Here is a 22,862-nt window from a genome sequence, read left to right as displayed (position 1 = left end):
AAAAATTAAATCTGTCAATGAAGCTGTTAAATTGGAAGTATGCGTTGCTTTACAATAATATCCGCTTACATTTGTAGAAATTGGCGTGTAGCGCCCTCTGCGGTCTGTCTGCGTGTGACACGTCTCACGGTCCTGGAGAGCCGGTGGCCAGCACAGTTTGGTAACTTGCCATCCCAAACACACCCGATTACAGTTATCTGTAAATTGCCAGGGTTAGTAAGTGTGTTTGAGTATATAGATGTGTGTGTATATATATATATATATATATATGTTCCTGTTTCCAAAAAAGTTGGGGCGCTGTGCAAAATGTGAATAAAAACAGAATACAATAAAAAACGGAATGATGGGCAAATCATTTAAACCCCATATTTCATTGAAAGTAGTACAAAGACAACATATCAAATCTTGAAATTGAGAAATTTAATTGTTTTTTGAAAAATATATGCCCATTTTGAATTTCATGTCAGCAACATGCTCCAAAAAAGTTGGGATAGGGGGCAACAAAAGACTGGTGAAGTTGTGTAATGCTAAAAGAAAAATAGTGGAACATCTTACAACTAATTAGGATAACTGGTGACAGGTCAGCAACAAGATTGGGTATAAAAGAGCATCCAAGAGAGACTTAATCTTTCAGAAGTAAAGATGGGGAGGGGTTCACCACTCTGTGAAAGACTGCACAGAGAAATAGTGCAGCAATTCAAGAATAACGTTTCTCAATGTAAAATAACAAAGAATTCATCATCTACAGTACATAATATCATTAAAAGATTCAGAGAATCCAGAGAAATGTCAGGATGTAATGGATAAGGCTGAAACCAAATATTGTCTGACCATGATCTTTGGGCCCTCAGGTGGCACTGCATTAAAAACAGATATGATTCTGTAGTGGAAATCACTGCATGGGCTCAGGAACACCTCCTAAAACCATTGTCTGTGAACAAAGTTCATCACTGCATCGACAAATGCAAGTTAAAACTCTACCATGCAAAGAAAAAACATATATAAACCAGAAATCCAGAAATGCTGCCACCTTCTCTGGGCCTGAGCTCATTTAAGATGGGTGAAGTAAAAAAGTTTCCTGTGGTCTGATGAATCAGAAACTTTCCTTTTTGGAAATCATGGAAATCATGGACACTGTGTGGGCTAAAGAGGAGGGGGACCATCTGGCTTGTTGTCAGTCACAGTTTAAAGGCCAGTATTCATGATGGTATAGGGGGGCATTAGTGCACATGGCATGGGTGACTTGCACATCTGTGAAGGCACCATTAATGCTGAGTGATATATACATCCATTCAAATGCTTACAGAGTGCCGTTTAAAAGCAGAGGTGATGAAACACAGTGGTAAACATGCCTCCGTCCCAACTTTTTTGGAACATGTTGCTGACATCAAATTTAAAATGGGCATATATTTTTCAAAAAGCAATAACCTTTCTCAGCTTTAGCATTTGATCTGTTGTCTTTGTCAGTGGTGGACAGTAACTAAGTAAATGGAATTCGTTACTGTACCTAAGTAGTTTTTTTCGTATCTGTACTTTACTTCAGTATTTCCATTTTGGGTGACTTTTTACTTTCACTCCACTACATTTCAAAGTCAAATGTCTTACTTTTTACTCCACTACATTATGCAAAATCTGCCGTCCTGACCTACACATGCAATATAGTAAAGGAAAACTCATTTGTGAACCTGTGTTTAAAGCCAGTTTTATTAAATTTAAACTTGTTTAAATTTAAAGTAAGTTTTATTTAAATTACGTTGCAAATAAATCTTAAACTGAAACTTTGCTTGTTTGTAAAAAGTTATTTCAGAGCCACTCAGTTCTACCTAATGGAAATCATTTGCCTTCAGTGTTTTGTGCTTATGATAATTTTAATAGACATCAGCGTCACTAATTAATGACACTCTATTAAAAGACTGGTTTACCAAGAGTGACACTGGAGTATTTTCACCTAAAATGAGTTGATAAAGCAAGAGTCTTGTTCCAAAACTGATAATAGGACCTTAGAGCCATAATTAATCTTTCAGTATTTTTACTTTTTGATACTTAAGTACATTTGAAGGCAAATACTTTTGCGTTTTTACTCAAGTGGAGGTCTAAAGGGAGGAACTTCTACTTTTACTGCAGTAGTATTTTACCTTGGGTATCTCTACTTTAGCTCAAGTACATGGTTTGTGTACTTCGTCCTCCACTGGTCTTTGTACTATTTTATATTAAATATGGGGTTTAAGTGATTTGCACATCGTTGCATTCTGCTTTTGTGTACATTTTGCACAGCGTCCCACATTTTGCTGGACACTGGCCATCCAGGACCAGAGTTTTGCACCCCTGTTCTACTACTTTTGTAAGAGTAGTGATGGAGCTCCATCAGACTGCAGATGAGCGTAAAAAGCAGACCAGCTAATAGAGCACAGATACTGAAAACTTCCCACTTAGTTTATCACTGCGGTACTGGACAGGTTTACGTAGTTAATCCTTATTTATTTGAAAGTAAATCGCCTCATTGAGCTCATCTCTCTCCCCTAGAATAGCAACGATAATCATTGTTGCATTGAAGCACTTCCCTTCTTCACAGATAGGTGGTGCTAGGAACTTGGGTTGGTGTTTTTCCACAAACACGTACAGAGAGTCACTCCCACAGAATGAACAGATCAGCGGAGAAACGAAAGTAAAGTCTCTCTTTCTCTGCTCGCTCTGTTCGTCTCTGTGTGCAGTCAAATGGCAGAAGCCGCTCTAAAAACTCTGGACTGTCTAAACTGTCCGATCTGTCTGGATCTACTGAAGGATCCAGTGGCTATTCCCTGTGGACACAGCTTCTGTCTGGACTGTATTAAGGACTGCTGGGCTCAGGGTGATCAGAGGGGGGGCTACAGCTGCCCCCAGTGCAGACACAGCTTCACTCCAAGGCCTGTTCTCAACAAGAACACCATGCTGGCTGAACTAGCTGAGGGTCTGAGGAAGACGAGGCTCCAAGCTGTTCCTCCTGCTGGATCTCCTGCTGGATCTGGAGATGTGGAGTGTGACGTCTGCACTGGAACAAAACTCAAAGCTGTTAAGTCCTGTCTGGCGTGTCTGGCTTCTTACTGTGAAGCTCATATTCAGCCTCACTATGAATCTCCTGCGTTTAGGAAGCACAAACTGGTTGAAGCCTCCATGAATCTGCAGGAGAAGATCTGCTCTCTTCATGATAAGCTTCTAGAGGTTTTCTGTCGCACTGATCAGCAGTGTATTTGTTATTTGTGTGTAATGGATGAACACAGTGGTCATAAGACAGTTTCAGCTGCAGCAGAAAGATCTGAGAAGCGGGTAAGAATTTACTGAAAGTCCTGCTATAACCGGTTTGTTAACATACAAAGCAGCACATTGAATGATTTAATAGTTATTCAAGCCAAAAAGAAAGAAAAAACAATACTGAACCTAAACTTTAGTCATATAAATGTTGTGTCTTGCGCTGCCACACTGATTAAAAGTCCATTTATGTAGTAAAGGCTCAGTATGTGTAAAGGACAAGCACAGTGGATAGAAATCTCTGAAAAAGATTCCTATGAAATCCCTATTTACAGATGTGTTTTTTCAAGTGGTTGTAAGAAGCCCAGTTCATAAATCAGCATGTGAATATAAAATTTGTTGTATTCTGTCTACAGAAGCAGCTGGTGGAGAATCAGAGGAAATTCCACCAGAGAATCCAGCAGACGGAGAATAAACTGCAGGAGCTGAGACAGGCTATGGAGAATCTCAGGGTGAGTATACTGACCAGAGGAGAAGACACCAGCTGGCTGTTAAAGGAGCCAATATCTGGATCCTGTGCAGAGCCAGTCTTCAGGTCTGTGGAGCCATAGGTGGAGTCAAATCTGCAACCGTATGATAACCCGCATGCCAACCTAACTTCACGAGAGGTTAGCAAGCTAGAAAGCACCAAGCTAGCAGACTGTAACACTAAATTAACTGCAAATCTCACATCTAAATGCTTAACATCAGGTCACAGTAACTTCATAGTTCATATTAAAAAGTTCATTTACATCAAAACAATGAAGTACGCAAAATGATTGGTGTTGGATATTTAGTTAACTAAGTAAAGCTAATATTGCATATATTGCTAAGTCCAAGAAAACATTAGCTACCATCAATAAAACTAAATAAAACTAGCTACGAGTAGCAGTATTCACAACATAAAGAAAAGAATGCCACACTGAATATAGACCACCATCAACCCCACTGAGCCCCACTGTGGAGAAGTAAGTGAAAGAGCTGCTTCAGATGAAGCCCCTCCTCTCTGTGTGTCTCCTAACAGTGCTCTGCACAGGCAGCAGTGGAGGTCAGTGAGAAGATCTTTACTGAACTGATTGAGTCCATTGAGAGACGACGCTCTGAGGTGAAAGAGCTGATCAGAGCTCAGGAGAAGACTGAACTGAGTCAGGCTGAAGAGCTCCTGAAGAAGCTGGAGCAGGAGATTGCTGATCTGAGGAGGAGAGACGCTGAGCTGGAGCAGCTTTCACACTCAGAGGATCACATCCATTTCCTCCAGGTAGCATCACTGACTCTCCCATCATCTACAGAGTGTGTGTCCCTCGCTTTCTATTTGAGGTTCTGTATAGTTCCCCTGACTAAATTCTGTTTCAGCTCTAGAAAACTCAGTCTAACTTCATCTGTGTGTTTCTTCATCTCTGCAGAGTTTCCAGTCTCTCTCTGCTCCTCCTCAATCTGCAGACTTACCCCGTATCACAATCAGTTCACAGTTCTCCATGGAGGAACTGAGGAAAGCTGTGAATGGAGTGATGGAACGAGTGGAACTGGAAGTAGGAGCTAGAGGTACAAAAAAAAACTGAAAAGTTTAATCCTAAATAAAATCACTGAAATATCATTTAATAACTTTTTCATTTTGAATAGTAATTTGTGCCATGGTGCCAAAGACCAGAGAGGACTTTCTGAAATGTGAGTATCACAGATTTACACGATTATACACCAGTTTCCAGTTTATTAGCTGCACCTATCTTGTATCTGTTCTCACTGGCCATTTTATCCGAAACACCTGTCATATAGTTGCACTTTGTACAATTACACACTGTGCCTATTAGATCCTGCACAATTAATTGGTCACCTTCATTAATGGAAAGGGACGACCATCGGGCTATTCCAGGCCAGATAATGTTTGAGTGGTTGACCGTTCTCAGCACAGCAGAAATTAGTTGTGGCATGGTAGTGTTTGTGATGCTGGTACGAGTGTATCAGAGTTTTTACTAATGTTAGTGTCACTGCTAGGTTGACAACAGTCAACCAATCTAAAATATCCATTCAGAAGTGGTCCTGTGGTCAGAAAATGACCACCAAACTCAAATTGTGCATGCCTGTCATCTTTAGCTGTACATCTGCAGAGCACCAACAAGGTAGGTGTGTCTAATAAAGTGGTCAGTAAATGTATGTTTACCTCCAAAACCTCTAGCAAATATATATTTGCTCCCTATTAGCAATACCTTGCACAAGTTTCTTCAGCTCATCAGTCAGACTCAGTAAAGCCTTTTTACAGACCCCTCCAGAATTACTGGCCCTTTTTATGACTACAGAAGGACATTAAAAATGTCTTTGTAGTTCCATTGTGGTGTTACTTTAAAAATATTTGGTGAAATTCTTTCAAATCTTTCAGTGAGGTAGAATTATTTATTAGAATTATTTATACTAAACCCATTCCTGGGAAAGTTGGGACATTTTGTAAAACGCCATAAAAATAAGGAGTCTATGATTTGTTAATTCTCTTAACTCTTTATTTTACTGACAGTAAATAAAAGATTTCACTGACTTAATTGTATGTTGTAAATATGACCAAATGTAGAATTTGATGCCTGCAACTTTATTCCCAAAAACAAGCTAAAACATGGACTCATCTGACCACAGAGCATATTTCCACTGTCTTTCGGACCATCCAATATGAACTTGGGCCCAGAGAACTCGGCAGCATTTCTACCTAGAATTGATATATGGCTTTGTCCTAACTTATTAAAATTCAAGTTGCTTTTCCCGATGCAGCGGCAGTGTTTTTCCAAAGTACTCCCGAGCCCATGTGGCTGTATTTAACACAGTAGCGTGATGGGTTCTCATGCAGTGACATCTGACTGCTTGAAGGTTATGAACTGTTAGACAATTCTCTCACAAAGTTTGGCACAAAGTGTTGAACCTTTGGTGGATGCTCCTTTTATACCCATCATGTTGGTCATCCAAAACTTCAAAAGTCATTTGTTGGTACTTTTGTTAGTTAAATAAAGGTTTAAAGGTTGAATAGATCACAGATTCTTTTTTTTATTGTATTTTACAAAATGTCCCAACTTTTTTAAATTTTAAATTAATCTTCCTGAATAATAAACAATAAACAATTAACCTAAAACACAATGTGACCATCTTAGGATAGAATATTTTTACACAGCCTTTTTATTCATGTTTTCTAATTGTACATATAATTCTGGAGAACTCTGTAACTGCCTGTAGGGGCGGAGTCACCAAACTGACACTGGAGGAAGGAACTTGAGCTTGAAAATCAGGGGTGCATTTCCCAAAAGCATCACTGAACTACTACCGTAATTAAATGATAGAGAGACTAGCATTTGCTGGAGTTTTTAAACACTGTGTCCACTCACTGTCCACTCTATTAGACACTCCTACCTTGTCAGTCCACCTTGTAGATGTAAAGTCAGAGACGATAGCTCATCTGTTGCTGCACAGTTTGTGTTGGTAATCCTCTAGTCCTTCATCAGTGGTCACAGGACGCTGCCCACAGGACACTGTTGGCTGGATATTTTTGGTTGGTGGACTGTTCTCAGTCCAGCAGTGACACTGAGGTGTTTTAAAACTCCAGCAGCACTGCTGCATCTGATCCACTCAGACCAGCGCAACACGCACTAACACACCACCACCACGTCAGTGTTACTGCAGTGCTGAGAATGATCCACCACCCAAATAGTACCTGCTCTTTGAGGGTCCATGGGGGTCCTGACCACTGAAGAACAGGGTAAAAGAGGGTTAACAAAGTACGCAGAGAAACAGATGGACTACAGTCTGTAAAATAGACAATGAGTGTAGAAACAAGGAGGTGGTCATAATGTTATGCCTGATCAGTGTATTTTCCTGTTTGATTCATTTTTTAATTCTAGACCCAAGATTTGATTCAGTGTTTGATTGGTGTTGAAGGTTCTGTACAAGTTGTTACTTGATTGAACAGAGCTTTAATTCTATACTGAATCTATTGTTTTGGCTGAGAAAAATAAAAAACTATTTCAAATGTTCTTATGCAAAGTAGTGATCTTCTAAAACATCTTAAAAACATGACAATGGACAGACTGGACACAGATATCTAGTTTTAAAAAGCTCATAATGAGTTTTTTTTAAGATTAAGTGACCCTTATTAGTCCCACAATGGGGAAATATTGCCTCTGCAATCTAATCCATCTGTGCAGTGAAACACCAAATACACACTAGTGAAGACACGCACTAGGGGGCAGTGAGCACACTTGCCTGGGGTGGTGGGCAGCCCTATCCTCAGCGCCCAGGGAGCAGTTGGGGGTTAGGTGCCTTGCTCAAGGGCACCTCAGTCATGTACTGTTGGCTCAGGGGATCGAACCGGTGACCTTCCGGTCACAGGGCTGGTTCCCTAACCTCCAGCCCAGGACTGCCCCCAATGAAGATTGTTACACAGCCTGAGCACAGCAACAAAGCCAGCCTGTTAAATTCTGAGGGATAAAAAGAGGCTCTGTTTATGTTTACATTTCCTTAAATAGAAACAACATTTTCTATTTCTGTTCTTTTTCAATTCTGTTGTGTTCACTGCACCTGATATTCACTGAGCGCCATGACTTTTAACCAGTTTTAACAACTGAAAATACACTTCCTTACTTTAGTTTCTGAAGTTCTCTTTTAATATTTTTCTATGATTTACTCTTTATGTTTCTATACTATTTGGACTTCTGTACGTCATAATTTTATATTATATTTATCATATATTTAGTCACCACTGCTTAACATTTACTTTGATATTTACTTTAATTTATTTTGTTTTGTTTAATTAGTTGTTTTGTGTCTTCATTTGTACATCTACTTAAAGCACTTTTAGCTGCATGTCAGTGTATAAAAATAGGTAAATTAAATAAAAATAAACAATATTTTTGATTTTATTTTCTCTCCTCCATCAGATTCCTGTCAGATCACTCTAGATCCAAACACACTACATGGAAGTTTCACTCTGTCTGAGAGGAACAGAAAAGTGACTTTTAAGGGTCCCCACCAAAAACATCCTGATCATCCAGAGAGATTTGATAGAGTGGTGCAAGTTCTCTGTAGAGAAGGTCTGACTGGATGCTGTTACTGGGAGGTCGAGTTTAGCAAGGAAGATGTTGATATTGCAGTGTCTTATAAAGGCATCAGCAGGAAAGGAGGATATTCTGAGTCTAGATTTGGCTCTAATGATCAGTCCTGGAGTCTGATCTGCTCCGGCTCCAGATTCTCTTTCAGACATGATAGTGAAAAGTCTGAACTCCCTGTAAACTCCAGCTCCTCCAGAATAGGAGTGTATGTGGATCACAGTGCAGGAATTCTGTCCTTCTACAGCGTCTCTGACACAATGACCCTCCTCCACAGAGTCCACACCACATTCACTCAGCCCCTCTATCCCGGATTTGGAGTTTATGGTGGTGGTAATGATCTTCAGATCTGTGATCTTAATTAACATGCTAATAAAAGCTGAACATGTAAGGCAGCAGCTTTAAATCTGTCCTATATGTGCCACTATGGAATGTGTATATGTGTTTTATGTAACTCAGATTTAAAATGTTTTTTACACTGTATTTCAGTGTTGTGAACATAAAACTGAAATAAACTGAACATTTTGTTCAAATCAGTTATATTATGATTTTCCTTTGCCAGAACAAAAATACTGAAAGAAATTATTTACTGGTAGTGAAATCATCTTAAATCTAGTCGATATATCAGTCAATCTAATCTGTGAAACGAGCAAATTTTTCTGCCAATTGTCACTACACAATATTTAGTGACCTCACCAAGAAAAAAGCAATGGATTTCTTATTGTATTTTTTATTTGTTTGGGGCAATAATAAAAATGGTTTATGGGTTTTTTTTCATTTTTTGACCCCACAATTTAAAAAATATTCATGTGTACCAAACGGTCGAGATGGCACTTTGTGGCATATACAGTGACTCAAAATGTGCTCTACCAAATGGTTGAGCAGAACATTAAAGGGATAGCAAGTACCTGTCTGTAAATAATTTTCATCATGAATAATTTTATAACACTCATTCATATTCATAGACATTCTCTGGTGAAGCAGGTGAAACTAAAACAGCTTGCAGTAAAAAGACACTGAAATGAACCTGTGCCAATTCTTCACTCTAATGAGTGTTAAAACAAGCAGACTCCAGAAAAGTTTCCCCACTCATGTCTTTACACTCATCAACAATTAATGCACCAATAAAGCCTGATTCTGATTCTGATTCTGGTTCTAACACACAAAGCATTCAGACATTTGTTTTGTCAGTGAGAGATTATTCTGCAGCAGAAATATAGAAATGATCTTACTAACATGATGTTAGGACACATGTTGTATCTCCATTTTCGTTGCAGAAACTGGAAATGCCAGTTTACACTGTGTTAAAAATTCACGATGAATGGACCAATAAAAATAGTCTGAAATTCAGAATTAGGAAAGTTATGATTTTGGTCAAATCACAAATTAAAACAGCACAATTTTTAAACTGTGTAAGCTTCATTAAAATGATAGTTTTAATTGGAAAATTTTAATCTTATAAGCCAAGCCCCCCTTCCAAAGGGTCAGCTGTTCTGGCAACCCACACTGCCTGAACAAAGCGGCAGCCCGGCCTGTCCACCATCCCGGCCAGCACAAGTACAGGGGTTACCCACTCCTCGGCAGCGGGCCACCACAGTCCTCTCTCGGGGCCATGTGAAGAAGTTCCTCTTTGTTCCTCGCTCCAGGCGCACTGTCATCTGACCCTGGCGGGCAGCTGAACCCCAGCACTGTGGGCTTCCTCTCTATTGGTGCACCAGAGTGGAGCGACTGAGCAGGCCATGCGACTGCTGCAGCGGCACCTTCTTTGCCATGTGCTGGTCACAGCAATGCACGTACAGCTCCATGTCCTCCTTCTAGGTTGTGGTGGAACTCCTCACAACTCACAGTGTCAAGTCAAATGGCAATGACAGCAGCAGCAGCACTAATCTCAACCACCTTCCACTTTCTCCGTTGTCCACTGCATCCCATGGACCTTGGGGGTCCACCAACCGGTTCTGGCACTGTGTGTTCAGCTTCTTCAGCATTGGCGGCTTCCCTGCAAAAACCCGTGGTGATCCTCAACCTTGACAGTGTGCTCTTCCCCCTAAAGAACCCACAACTGGCTATGATGCTGCATGTTCAGCTCTTTCAGGGCTGACCACTCCCCCACAGGGAACAAAGGCCACACTGATAGGGAGCCCCTACTCTTTGCCTTGGCACTTTCGCTGGCCGCCCCAACCAGCTTCCTCGCAGCAATGAAGTGCCGACTGAATATGCACACATCCTGTATAGACGTGAGCCAGAACTCATGTACTCGGCTCAGGCCCATCATTACGACCGGGTGCCGCCTTCTCTCTCTCATGTCAGTTCAGCCACCACTGATGGGCTTGAGTTGGATGGTCATCACTTCCCAGTTGGCAGGCGGTGTGAGGGAGCACACCTGGACATAGTGATGACACCAGTGAGCCAGGATCAATGAGGGCAGTGAGCAATTTGCCATCTATGCTGCACTTGACCCATTTCGTCCTGGCTGGCTCCCATCGGCTTAGGTTTGCAGCACTGACTGGCACAGTGTCCCCTCTTCCTGCACTGCCAGCATACCAGTCGCTCGGGGGCTGCTTGCTCAGGGACATTATCTCGTCCACTGTATAGCACTGTGTTCTACATGCTAAGGACCAGCTGTGCCCCCTCAGCCTTTTCTCCCTTGCCATTTCTGTCACTGCAGTCTGCCTCCACCACTGAGCGAACTTGGCTGCAGCCTGCATATTCTCCCAAAATCGCCTCCATCTCTCCTGCCCAATTTCCTTCTCTGGGCAAGTTTGCTTTGTAAGCCGCAACTGTTGCTGGAGCCTTAATGGCCTTACCGCCTATAGGAACGCATCCAAAGGTTAGCAATCACCGGCCACTGTTTTGAACTCCACATGTGATTCCCACCATATTCTCTATGTTGGGGGCAAGCAGATGCAGCTTCTCTCCACACTGGCACCTGTTCTGATCAAGTTTTTCTCTAATATGCATGGTCCACACACGTTCACCAGTTTGCCTCCACAGGCTGTGAAACTGTGCCAAGTTACAGTAACATGTGCAGGGAGATCTAACAGTACCAGCAGGGCTGGTCCTTCTAGTGCCGAGGCTAACTGTGCCACCTTTGTCTGGTCCTCTACCCTGCTGGTGTCACCACCATCCCAAATTGGCACAGGTAAGCTGGCCAACTGCCCATATCATCGTAACGCCTTACCTCAGGCAGGCGCATTGAAGTTTTAGGGGTTGCAACTGCTGTGTTTGCCACTAGGCTTGGTTCTTTGCAACTTCTCATCCTCCACCAGGCTTATCTCCTTCCGTTGTAGCGCCCCCTCCCTGGGGGGCCTACCTGGCGCTCTGCAAGACCCTCACACTGCTGCTGGGACTGATCTCTTATCTGTTTTTCCTGCCAGTCCTGACACCATTGTAATGAAGGGGGTTTCAAAAGAAAATCAGACAACATATTGTTCTTGTCCATAATGTGGCTTTACTTAGAACTCGGCACAGCAAACAGAATACAGGAGGGAAAACTTTCAGCTCTTACTGAAAGCTGTGTCCCTCCATTTCTCCCTGTTAGCCATCTAGCTCTCTGAAGTTTGTGAAATTTTGACTGGAATTCTCCCTTTTTAGTAATTGTTCTTTTCTCTCAGTCTCATTGGTTCATGAGCACAAACACGTACAGAAAGCCACTCCCACAGAATGAGCTTATCAGTGGAGAAACAGTAGTAAAGTCTCTCTTTCTCTGCTCGCTCTGTTCGTCTCTGTGTGCAGTAAAATGGCAGAAGCATATGCAGTCTGTCTGGATCTACTGAAGGATCCAGTGGCTATTCCCTGTGGACACAGCTTCTGTCTGGACTGTATTAAGGACTGCTGGGCTCAGGGTGATCAGAGGGGGGGCTACAGCTGCCCCCAGTGCAGACACAGCTTCACTCCAAGGCCTGTTCTCAACAAGAACACCATGCTGGCTGAACTAGCTGAGGGTCTGAGGAAGACGAGGCTCCAAGCTGCTCCTCCTGCTGGATCTCCTGCTGGATCTGGAGATGTGGAGTGTGACGTCTGCACTGGATCAAAACTCAAAGCTGTTAAGTCCTGTCTGGCGTGTCTGGCTTCTTACTGTGAAGCACATATTCAGCCTCACTATGAATCTCCTGCTTATAAGAAGCACAAACTGGTTGAAGCCTCCATGAATCTGCAGGAGAGGATCTGCTCTCATCACGACAAACTACTGGAGATTTACTGTCGCACTGATCGACAATTCATTTGTTATATGTGTGTAATGGATGAACACAGTGGTCATAAGACAGTTTCAGCTGCAGCAGAAAGATCTGAGAAACAGGTAAGAATTTACAAGGATTTCATCAGTCACCTCAACCAAAGACCAGAGAGGACTTCCTGAAATGTGAGTATCATAGACTTTTTCAACCACGTACACGTTTGCATTCCAAAACTTTCTATATTTCTATATTTATATTCCTAGTCAAGAATCTCCTCCTCCAGTTTCTTCAGAAACTCTTCAGACTCAGTTTAACCTAAAAACTGGCTAAAGTTCATTATATGGTAAAGTTGGAGTCCATAGACCCTTTCTCTGATGTTACTATTAAGCTACTATTAAAAAGCATTTTCAAACATCTGTATCTCCTACACTCAATATCACATGAATATGAACTTTATAACCACATTTTTAGTTTATAAATGAATGTCATCCATAGTTCTGTTCAGCTCCTCCAGCTGCTTGACATCAAACCAGAATTAGACACAATACTGCAGTTCAGCTCCTCACAGGTTGGTGGCGCTGCTTCATTGTCGGGGAGGAAAGCAGCTTGTTGTTTTATGTTCATATTCAGAGCTGATTAAATATTATCAGTGAGACATTTTCTTATAGTAATATAATGTAACACTGTTATGATCAGTGTGACTCTGAGTTCAGGGTCTGATCATTGATTTCACACAGTTTTGTGAAATAGCTCCCTCTGCTGGACACTGCGTTTTAGATTTGGAGTTGACACTGACCTCACACACCTGGAAAACATACAGTCACATTGCCGTGGTCAGATCACCCTTTATTTTTATTTCCTAAGTGAAAGTAGGTTAACACCTCCTCTACACATCTTCTGCACATTTTAATGCATAATTATTGTTTATTTGCTGAATTTAACATATGGGGAAAAAAAAAACCCATAAAATAAGGTCTGTGCAAAAGTTACGGCACATTTCAGATTGTACATATTGTAGCGTTCACTGCTATTAAAAGAGACACAGCTTTCGCACAAGTCGTGGTACTTTGGCCCAATCCCATTTCATCCCTTGCCCCTACAACTTAGTCCTTAGCACTCCTTTTTGCGTGTTCACGTCTAGGGGTAGGGTGTCACGATTTTTGTTGAGATAGAGGAGTAGGGCGAAGTGTTAGGGCTACATGACCCTCCAAAAAGGTTTTTCAGAGACACACCCCAAACAGAATGTTATGAGATAAAAAGGAAACCGGCAAAATGGCTGAACAAGAGAGCAAAGAAAAACACAGATGTATTTTCTCTATTAAAATAATAACTATTGTATTTGTACAATGCATTGTATTGTATCTTAGTTTAATGTCCTTTTCAATGAATTATGGTCCTTCTCTTTATAACAAGCATAAAAAATTGTTAGTATATCTAAATGTCTCGGTAGCTAGCTGGCTAAATTTCCTGTTCCCCCTGAAATGGTAAAGCTGTTACATTCTGGCGCCTCAGGTGTCAGACCTGAAGCTCCTTTAAAGGTGTAACAGGAAAATTTGAACGAGAAGGTGGTGAATAGCTGACTTCAGCTTCATATCACTGAAGAATTAGGGGTGGGAGATGATAAATAATTGCCCCCCTCTTTGAAGGCATATGATGTCCTAAATTAACTAAAGCCCAGCAGTGAGGAGCTGAAATTTACCCTCCTCTGTTGTCACTGCAGACTGGCAGGGTCACCTACAGAGCAGTGCTAGTAGCTGTTAATGAAGAAATGTTCTTCTTTATTTGAGGGTCCCATTTCGGTAGGGAAGATTTCAACCACTACCCCTTGTACCTCTGTTCCAAGGGGCAAGGTGACACTCAAAAACAAGGGGTAGGGGTAAAAATAATAAATGGGATTGGGCCTTTATTTTCCAGCTGTTGCTGGCCAACATAAGCAGAGTTTTCTTTTCTCTAACAGCTCAATCGTTACCCAGCTCACGTCTATATCGTTCAGGTTCTGTACTCCCTGCTCACACACACTCACACTCAGTTTCCCCCAGGATGGTTCCTAGCCCTTCCCTCTACAATAAGAGTCCTTGAACCAAGTGCAATACAGGCTAGAGAACACATAACCTAAAACACACTACAGTATTTTTTTCAATATGCTTAACACAGTTAGTAAAGAGAAATTGTGCACTAAAATCTACAGAAAAATGCCAGTTTTGTTCCCTGTAGAGGGTGCGTTAACTTACTTTCACTTAGGAAATCAACAAAACATGTCATTTGACAAGGTGTTCAGACTTTTTCAACTGTATGTAGAAAATGACAAATCAAAACTATATTTCAGAATATAATACATCAGTCTTTGGTGAAAATCCTCATTCTGCTACATAAGAATTTCATGAACTGGTAACTACAACTGCCAGTTGTTGAGATGGTGGGATTAGTTGAGACTAATGATGTCACACATCAGGTCTAGAGCAGCTAAAATAATAGATTAAAAATAGATTAATATGCTTGATGTTTTTTTTTTGCGTTTTTAAGTTTGTCTTCCATGTAAATAGAAACAGCCTTTTCTATTTCTATTAAATTTTCTGCCTTCGGCTCATTTTATTCATTTGGCACCATGACCTTTGACCAGTTTCAACAAATTACTTGTTTACTTAAGCTTTTTATTATTTCTTGTTTATTTTTCTGCTACTACTTATTTTTTTCTTCTATTTCATTTTTTTTTTGATTGTATTTAATTTAGGGGCGGCACGGTGGCGCAGTGGGTAGCGCTGTCGCCTCACAGCAAGAATGACCTGGGTTCGATTCCCAGGCGGGCGACCGGGGTCCTTTCTGTGTGGAGTTTGCATGTTCTCTGCGTGGGTTTCCTCCCACAGTCCAAAAACATGCAGTCAGGCTGATTGGACATGTTAAATTGCCCATAGGTGTGACTGTGTATGTCTGTCTGCCCTGCGATGGACTGGCGACCTGTCCAGGGTGTATCCTGCCTTCCGCCCAATGACAGCTGGGATAGGCTCCAGCACCCCACCGTGACCCAGAAGGATAAGCGGTTTAGATGATGTATGTATGTATGTATTTAATTTAGATTTACTTTGTACCTCTCATCATTTACCTGGCCACTTATTTACTTCAATTATTTTACTTAATTATTTACTTATTTACTTCAATTATATAGTTGTTTTGTTGTCTTTATTTGCACATCTTGCACATCTACTTTTAGCTTCATGTCAGTGTATGAAAAGAAATATAAAAAAGTTATAATGAATAATAGTTTTGAAGAAATAGTACCAATTTTTTTTCCTCTCCTCCATCAGATTCCTGTCAGCTCACTCTGGATCCAAACACAGTACATAGATATCTCGCTCTGACTGAGAGGAACAGAAAAGCAACAGTGATGCATCAGACTCAGAAACATCCTGATCATCCAGAGAGATTTGATTTACTGCAGCAAGTTCTCTGTAGAGAAAGTCTGACTGGATGCTGTTACTGGGAGGTCGAGCTGAACAAGATTAATTCTAATTCCAAATCTTTTGCAGTGTCTTATAAAGGCATCAGCAGGAAAGGGAAAGGTAATAACAGTAAATTTGGGTATAATGATCAGTCCTGGAGTCTGATCTTCTCTGATTTCACCTTCTATTTCAGTCACAATAATAAAGAGTCTAAACTCTCTGTAAACTCCAGCTCCTCCAGAATAGGAGTGTATGTGGATCACAGTGCAGGAATTCTGTCCTTCTACAGCGTCTCTGACACAATGACCCTCCTCCACAGAGTCCGCACCACATTCACTCAGCCCCTCTATCCCGGATTTGGAGTTTATGGTTATGATAATGTTCTTCAGATCTGTGATCTTAATCAAAATACAAGTTAAAGCTGAACATGTGTTCATCTACAGTCGTATGTGGGCGTATTCTGGCCATTCTCCTTTGTAATGGCACGTTATTATCTTAATTTAATTTTTCATTTTTAATTTGATTTTTAATTATCCTAATTTAATTTCTAATTTGATTTTTTATTTAATGATTTTCTATTTTAAATCTATTATTTTAATGGTTTTTAATTTCTATTATCCAATACCTAACTTTGTAAATGACTCTGTAATTTCTTATTCATAAAACATTTTGAATGACAGCAGTGAATGGAAGGTACTACATAAATAAACTTGCCTTGCCTGACCTGTGTTTATGTAACTCAGATTTAAAATGTTTTTTAATGTTGCATTTCAGTGTTGTGCAAATAAAAATGAAATAAACTGAACATTTTTGGGTTTTGCTTTGTCAGAACACACTGCAAAACAAGACATCTTAGAAAGTGAAATCATCATAAATCTACTCAATATATCAATCAATGTAACACATCAAACACCCTGCATGATCTAGACACGTCCTGATCTAGGAAGGGATCATCATTGACCCCTCGCACCCTGACCAACACCTATTTCAGCTCCTCCTCTCAGGCTGACACTTCAGAAAAGTTTCTTCTCACATGTTTTTATACTCATCAACAATTAATATACATCAGTGCTGTATGTGCTGCTTCCATATTAAATCACTGAGTTTAAATGCACTTTTGATAAATTACTGGGCTGCACTTTACACAAACACTTTTTACACTCTTTTATTCATGCAGACATGAAAACTCATGAGTTGTGAAAAAGGTGAAAAGAAACCAATAATATGTAGACGGGTTTATCAACAGCATTCCCCGGAGCAAAATGTAGTGATTTTAATGTGAAAATGATTCATTCTTGTACACTCAGACTGAAACACATGGATTTTTGCTGTGGAATTATTTAGTTCATCAAGTTCAGCAAGTTTGTTAAACGTCAGAAATTTGGAAGAAATCTGTTTTTAAACCCCTACTCAACATCTGTTTTACACAGAGACAATTTTACAACAGTTTTTAGTCTAAAAGACCTATACTGGCTCTATAAGTAGTGCTTGGACCCCGATGATCGCCATTTCTAATTTGAAGATTGCCGTTATTGTTTCTAACAGCAGTTACTCCATAAAACGCAGTGCATTTACAATAACCTTAGACGAAAATGAAGTGGAACTGATTATCCTGGTTGCAATACTGATGATACAGTCGCTCTTTTTTCCTTTTTTATCAGAAACGCTTCCTCTCCTTCACAAAAGAAACAGAAGCACCAAAGTCACTGTGTACAATGTATGAAGGAGCAGTGGAGGAGCTGAAAAAACTAATAGAGCACAGATACTGAAATGTCCTGCTCTGTATATCACTGCAGTACTGGACACGTTTACGTAGTTAATCCTCATCTATTTAAAAGTTAATAAATATAAGTAAAGTCCAGCGGATCTTTATGGAACCATCATTTCACTGAAGCAGTTCCCCTCCCCACAGACTGGTGGCGCTGCTTCACTGACTGAGAGAATTGAAGGTTGTGATTTCCATTCAGTGTAATAGTCAGGAGATAAGTGATAAAACTCCATTCTCAGTCGATTTGTCTTTAATCATAGAAAATACTGTGAATGCTCTACATTACATCTGCAGATTAAGAGATTCTGACTGGAATTCTCTCCTTTAGTGAATGTTCTTTTCTCCCAATCTCATTGGTTCATGAGCTCAAACACGTACAGAGAGTCACTCCCACAGAATGAACAGATCAGCGGAGAAACGAAAGTAAAGTCTCTCTTTCTCTGCTCGCTCTGTTCGTCTCTGTGTGCAGTAAAATGGCAGAAGCTGCTCTAAAAACTCTGGACTCTTTCAACTGTCCGATCTGTCTGGATCTACTGAAGGATCCAGTGGCTATTCCCTGTGGACACAGTTACTGTCTGGACTGTATTAAGGACTGCTGGGCTCAGGATGATCAGAGGGGGGTCTACAGCTGCCCCCAGTGCAGACACAGCTTCACTCCAAGGCCTGTTCTCAACAAGAACACCATGCTGGCTGAACTAGCTGAGGGTCTGAGGAAGACGAGGCTCCAAGCTGCTCCTCCTGCTGGATCTCCTGCTGGATCTGGAGATGTGGAGTGTGACGTCTGCACTGGATCAAAACTCAAAGCTGTTAAGTCCTGTCTGGTGTGTCTGCTCTCCTTTTGTGAAGCTCATATTCAGCCTCATTATGAATCTCCTGCTTTAAGAAGCACAAGCTGGTTGAAGCCTCCATGAATCTGCAGGAGAAGATCTGCTCTCTTCATGATAAGCTTCTAGAGGTTTTCTGTCGCACTGATCAGCAGTGTATTTGTCTGCTGTGTGTAATGGATGAACACAGTGGTCATAAGACAGTTTCAGCTGCAGCAGAAAGATCTGAGAAACAGGTAAGAATTTACTGAAAATCTACTGCAGTAGCTGGTTCGTCATCATGCAAAGCAGCACAGTGAATGAACTTCGGTCAGACACACCCAGCTGTAATAACACACAGTGATAGATATGAGACATTGTCATTTCAAGTGTGGGTGTGTACAGAATGAGCAACTGCCCCCTCCCAACTCTACTTACTTTGATAGCACAGAACAAGATAACTAGTTTTGATTGCAAAAAATGGCAGTAAAGAGAACAAAAGACAAGTCAGCATGTAAATGTGTCACATGAGTTTTGTTGTATTCTGTCTACAGAAGCAGCTGGTGGAGAATCAGAGGAAAGTCCAGCAGAGAATCCAGCAGACGGAGAATAAACTGCAGGAGCTGAGACAGGCTATGGACAATCTTAGGGTGAGTATACTGACCAGAGGAGAAGACACCAGCTGACCACTGGAGGAGCAATTTCAGCTCTCAATCAGAGCTCTCCTTCAGTTAGCCAGTGAGGAGCCCAGTGTTGGGTCACTTTCCAGCCCCACTGAGCCCCACTGTGGAGAAGTCAGTGAAAGAGCTGCTTCAGATGAAGCCCCTCCTCTCTGTGTGTGTCTCCTAACAGTGCTCTGCACAGGCAGCAGTGGAGGACAGTGAGAAGATCTTTACTGAACTGATTGAGTCCATTGAGAGGAGACGCTCTGAGGTGAAAGAGCTGATCAGAGCTCAGGAGAAGACTGAACTGAGTCAGGCTGAAGAGCTCCTGAAGAAACTGGAGCAGGAGATTGCTGATCTGAGGAGGAGAGACGCTGAGCTGGAGCAGCTTTCACACTCAGAGGATCACATCCATTTCCTCCAGGTAACATCACTGACTCTGATCATCTACAGAAGGCGTGTCCCTCTTTCCACTGGAAGTGCTGTGGATTTCCCCTCTTTGGGCTGTTTTATCTAGAAATCTCCATCTGTGTGTTTCTTCTTCATCTCTGCAGAGTTTCCAGTCTCTCTCTGCTCCTCCTCAACCTGCAGACTTACCCTGTATCACAATCAGTCCACAGTTCTCCATGGAGGACCTGAAGAAAGCTGTAACTGGAGTAATGGAACGAGTGAACAGAGAAGTCGTCAGGTTCTCTGGAGGTAGAATGAATGATGTCAGAATAATAATCCTCAAGACTAGAAGAGAATTGAATACCTTTATCTTTATTTTTAAGAGCTTCAAAATACCAAGCAACACATTTAAAACAAAGATTTGTTTTTTGGCTAATATCTGTATATACATATAATATATGTATATATTCGCTATATGTTTAGATATTCCACTGACCACTGGCTACTCTTTTCTGAGCCTCACTGAAAATAAAGTCTGATGAATTAGAACAGAATTTTACTCTACAAACAATACCTAATCTTACCATCTACACACTTACAAAGATGGTTCTTCAATGGTTCTTTACTAAAACAAATGGTTCTACATAGGACCATGAACACTCAAAGAACCCTGTGCATGATTAAAGGGCTCTTTGCACTGAGATTCATGGAGAATGCGCTGTAGATGCTTTTTATAGAACCTTTCTGAAAAGAAAACCCTCATCAGATTCTTCATCAATCTGAAGAACCCTTTAACAATGCACAGAACCCTTGAATCATGCAGAGCGTTCGTTGAGTGTTCATGGTCCTGTATAGAACCCATATTCTTTACTAAAGAACCCTTGAAGAACCCTCTTTTTTAAGTGTGTAGGTTTGTCCATCACACTGACCTCCTTCACAATCGCTCTGCACTTTATCTTTACCACATTGGCTTCACATCAGTGTATGATTTTGCTTTCTGGCTGCTCTCTAAGATTTTCCTGCATTTTCAGTGATTGTATCTTCATCCATGACGCCTGATACTCGTCAGAGACCACAAGAAACCCTTCAGTTACCTGAACCAAAGACCAGAGAGGACTTCCTGAAATGTGAGTATCACAGATTTACTCAACCACAGACACACATTTACATCCAAAACCTTTATACCTTTATATTTATTTTTTGCCACCAGTGTCCTTCTCTAGTTTCTTCAGGAGCTCGTCAGCCTCAAAACAGGCTAAAGTTCATTATGATGTAGCCTGTATAGTAAAGATGAGCCCATAGACTCTTTCCTCTGATGTTATCACTGAGCTGAAGTTAAAACAGTATTTTCCTACATTTGTATCTCCTTCATTCAACATAACATGAACATAAAGATTATATCACAGTTTTCACTTTATAAAAGAATGTCATCTATGAATAATATTTTTCATTTCTGTGATAAACACTCCATATATAAGTAAGAAAATAACAAAAACGTTTAGTTCCTGTTTGTTTAAAAGTTATTAGTTTTGTCTCGATATCAAACCATGATTAGAACCAAATGCAGGTCAGCTGCTTACAGGTTGGTGGCGCTGCTTCATTGGCTGGGAGAAATGCAGGTTGTGATTAATGTTCATATTCAGAACTGATTAACTGTGGAGCTGTGTTAATTTGTTTTCACTTAGAAAAAACAGATTATGTAATATTCCCAGGGGTGTTCAAACCTCTTCAGCTCTATTTCAGCTGCATGTAAAAAAATAATAAATCATAATTGTATTTCAGAATCAACACATCAGTCTTTGGTGAAAATCCACATTTTACTACATTCACTTCATGAACTGGAGCAGCAGCTGTAACTGCCAGTTGTTGAGATGGTGGGATTGGTTGAGAGTGATGATGTCACACTTCAGCTCTAGAGCAGCTACAATGTAAAATGCTTACACATTTGGTTCTTCTGGACAATTAAAAACAAATTAAATATTCTAAAATAGATGTTTTCTGTGTAAATAGTCTTCTGTCTTCATTGTGAATAGAAACAGCTTTTTTTCTAGTTCTGTTCTATTTTGTATTTTACTGTTGTCTCTGTTCCCTTTATTCACTGGGTGCCATGACTTTTTACCACCGTCAACAACTGAAAATAAACTTGTGTGTTGTATATCTCACTGTTTAGCTATGATTTGTTTTTATCTTTAGATATTTTTGCACTAGTTGTTTTCATTCTTTTACAATATTTATTACATTTTTACATATTTATTACATATATATTACATCTACTTGCTGCATCTACTTTTAGCTGCATGTCAGTGGATGAAAAGAGATTTGTAAATAAAGTTATAGTTAATAATATTTTTTAATAAATAGTATTATTTTATTTTCTCTCCTTCAGATTCCTGTCAGCTCACTCTGGATCAAAACACAGCACACAGTTGGCTCGCTCTGTCTGAGAGGAACAGAAAAGTGACAGTGAGTCTCTGGGCCCAAAAACGTCCTGATAATCCACAGAGATTTGATAGAGTGCTGCAAGTTCTCTGTAGAGAAAGTCTGACTGGACGCTGTTACTGGGAGGTCGAGTTTAGCAAGAATAATGTTAATATTGCAGTGTCTTATAAAGGCATCAGCAGGAAAGGTAGTGAGTCTAGATTTGGCTCTAATGATCAGTCCTGGAGTCTGTTCTGCTCTGGCTCCAGATTCTCTTTCAGTCACAATAATAAAGAGTCTAAACTCCTTGTAAACTCCAGCTCCTCCAGAATAGGAGTGTATGTGGATCACAGTGCAGGAATTCTGTCCTTCTACAGCGTCTCTGACACAATGACCCTCCTCCACAGAGTCCACACCACATTCACTCAGCCCCTCTATCCCGGATTTGCAGTTTATGGTTTTGGTAATGTTCTTCAGATCTGTGATCGTAATTAAAATGCTAATAAAAGCTGAACACGTGTTCATCTACAGTCGTATGTGGGCGACTATAAAACAAAGAATCTGACAGATTATTATGAAACAACATATAATGCAGCAGCTTTAAATCTGTGCTGTCTGTACTAAACACTGTGGAATGTGTACTTTTATATTACACACATTTAAAATATCTTCTACTCTGTGTGTTTCTGTGATGTGAATATAAAACTGAAATAAACTGAATAATTAAACCACAATGTTCATATTATGGTTTTTCTTTGTCAGAACACAAAAACAAAACATCATATCTTAGCAATGAAATCATCTTAAATCTAGTCAGTATCAGTCTGTCATGCATGGTCAGTAATGAGGCTGGATGGAAGTGCGAGCAGG

The 22,862-nt window shown here is 40.5% G+C and overlaps 1 protein-coding gene and 1 pseudogene across 1 annotated transcript; both read left to right on the top strand.

The window, feature by feature from the left end:
• Positions 1-2,625: 2,625 nt before the first annotated feature.
• On the top strand, positions 2,626-8,864 carry LOC118813265 (tripartite motif-containing protein 16-like). The gene is made up of 6 exons (XM_036578500.1): positions 2,626-3,303; positions 3,642-3,737; positions 4,289-4,522; positions 4,668-4,806; positions 4,885-4,929; positions 8,172-8,864. The coding sequence occupies exons 1-6, from the start codon at positions 2,716-2,718 to the stop codon at positions 8,702-8,704; spliced, it is 1,635 nt and encodes a 544-aa protein (XP_036434393.1). The 5' UTR covers positions 2,626-2,715; the 3' UTR covers positions 8,705-8,864.
• Positions 8,865-18,103: 9,239 nt separating this feature from the next.
• Positions 18,104-22,726, top strand: LOC118813264 (annotated as a pseudogene).
• Positions 22,727-22,862: the final 136 nt, after the last annotated feature.

This window comes from Colossoma macropomum, unplaced genomic scaffold (genome assembly GCF_904425465.1).
Source record: "Colossoma macropomum unplaced genomic scaffold, Colossoma_macropomum, whole genome shotgun sequence".
Classification (NCBI taxonomy): domain Eukaryota; kingdom Metazoa; phylum Chordata; class Actinopteri; order Characiformes; family Serrasalmidae; genus Colossoma; species Colossoma macropomum.
The sequence above is the reverse complement of the archived record's forward strand: the minus strand, read 5'-3'. Positions and strand labels throughout refer to the sequence as shown.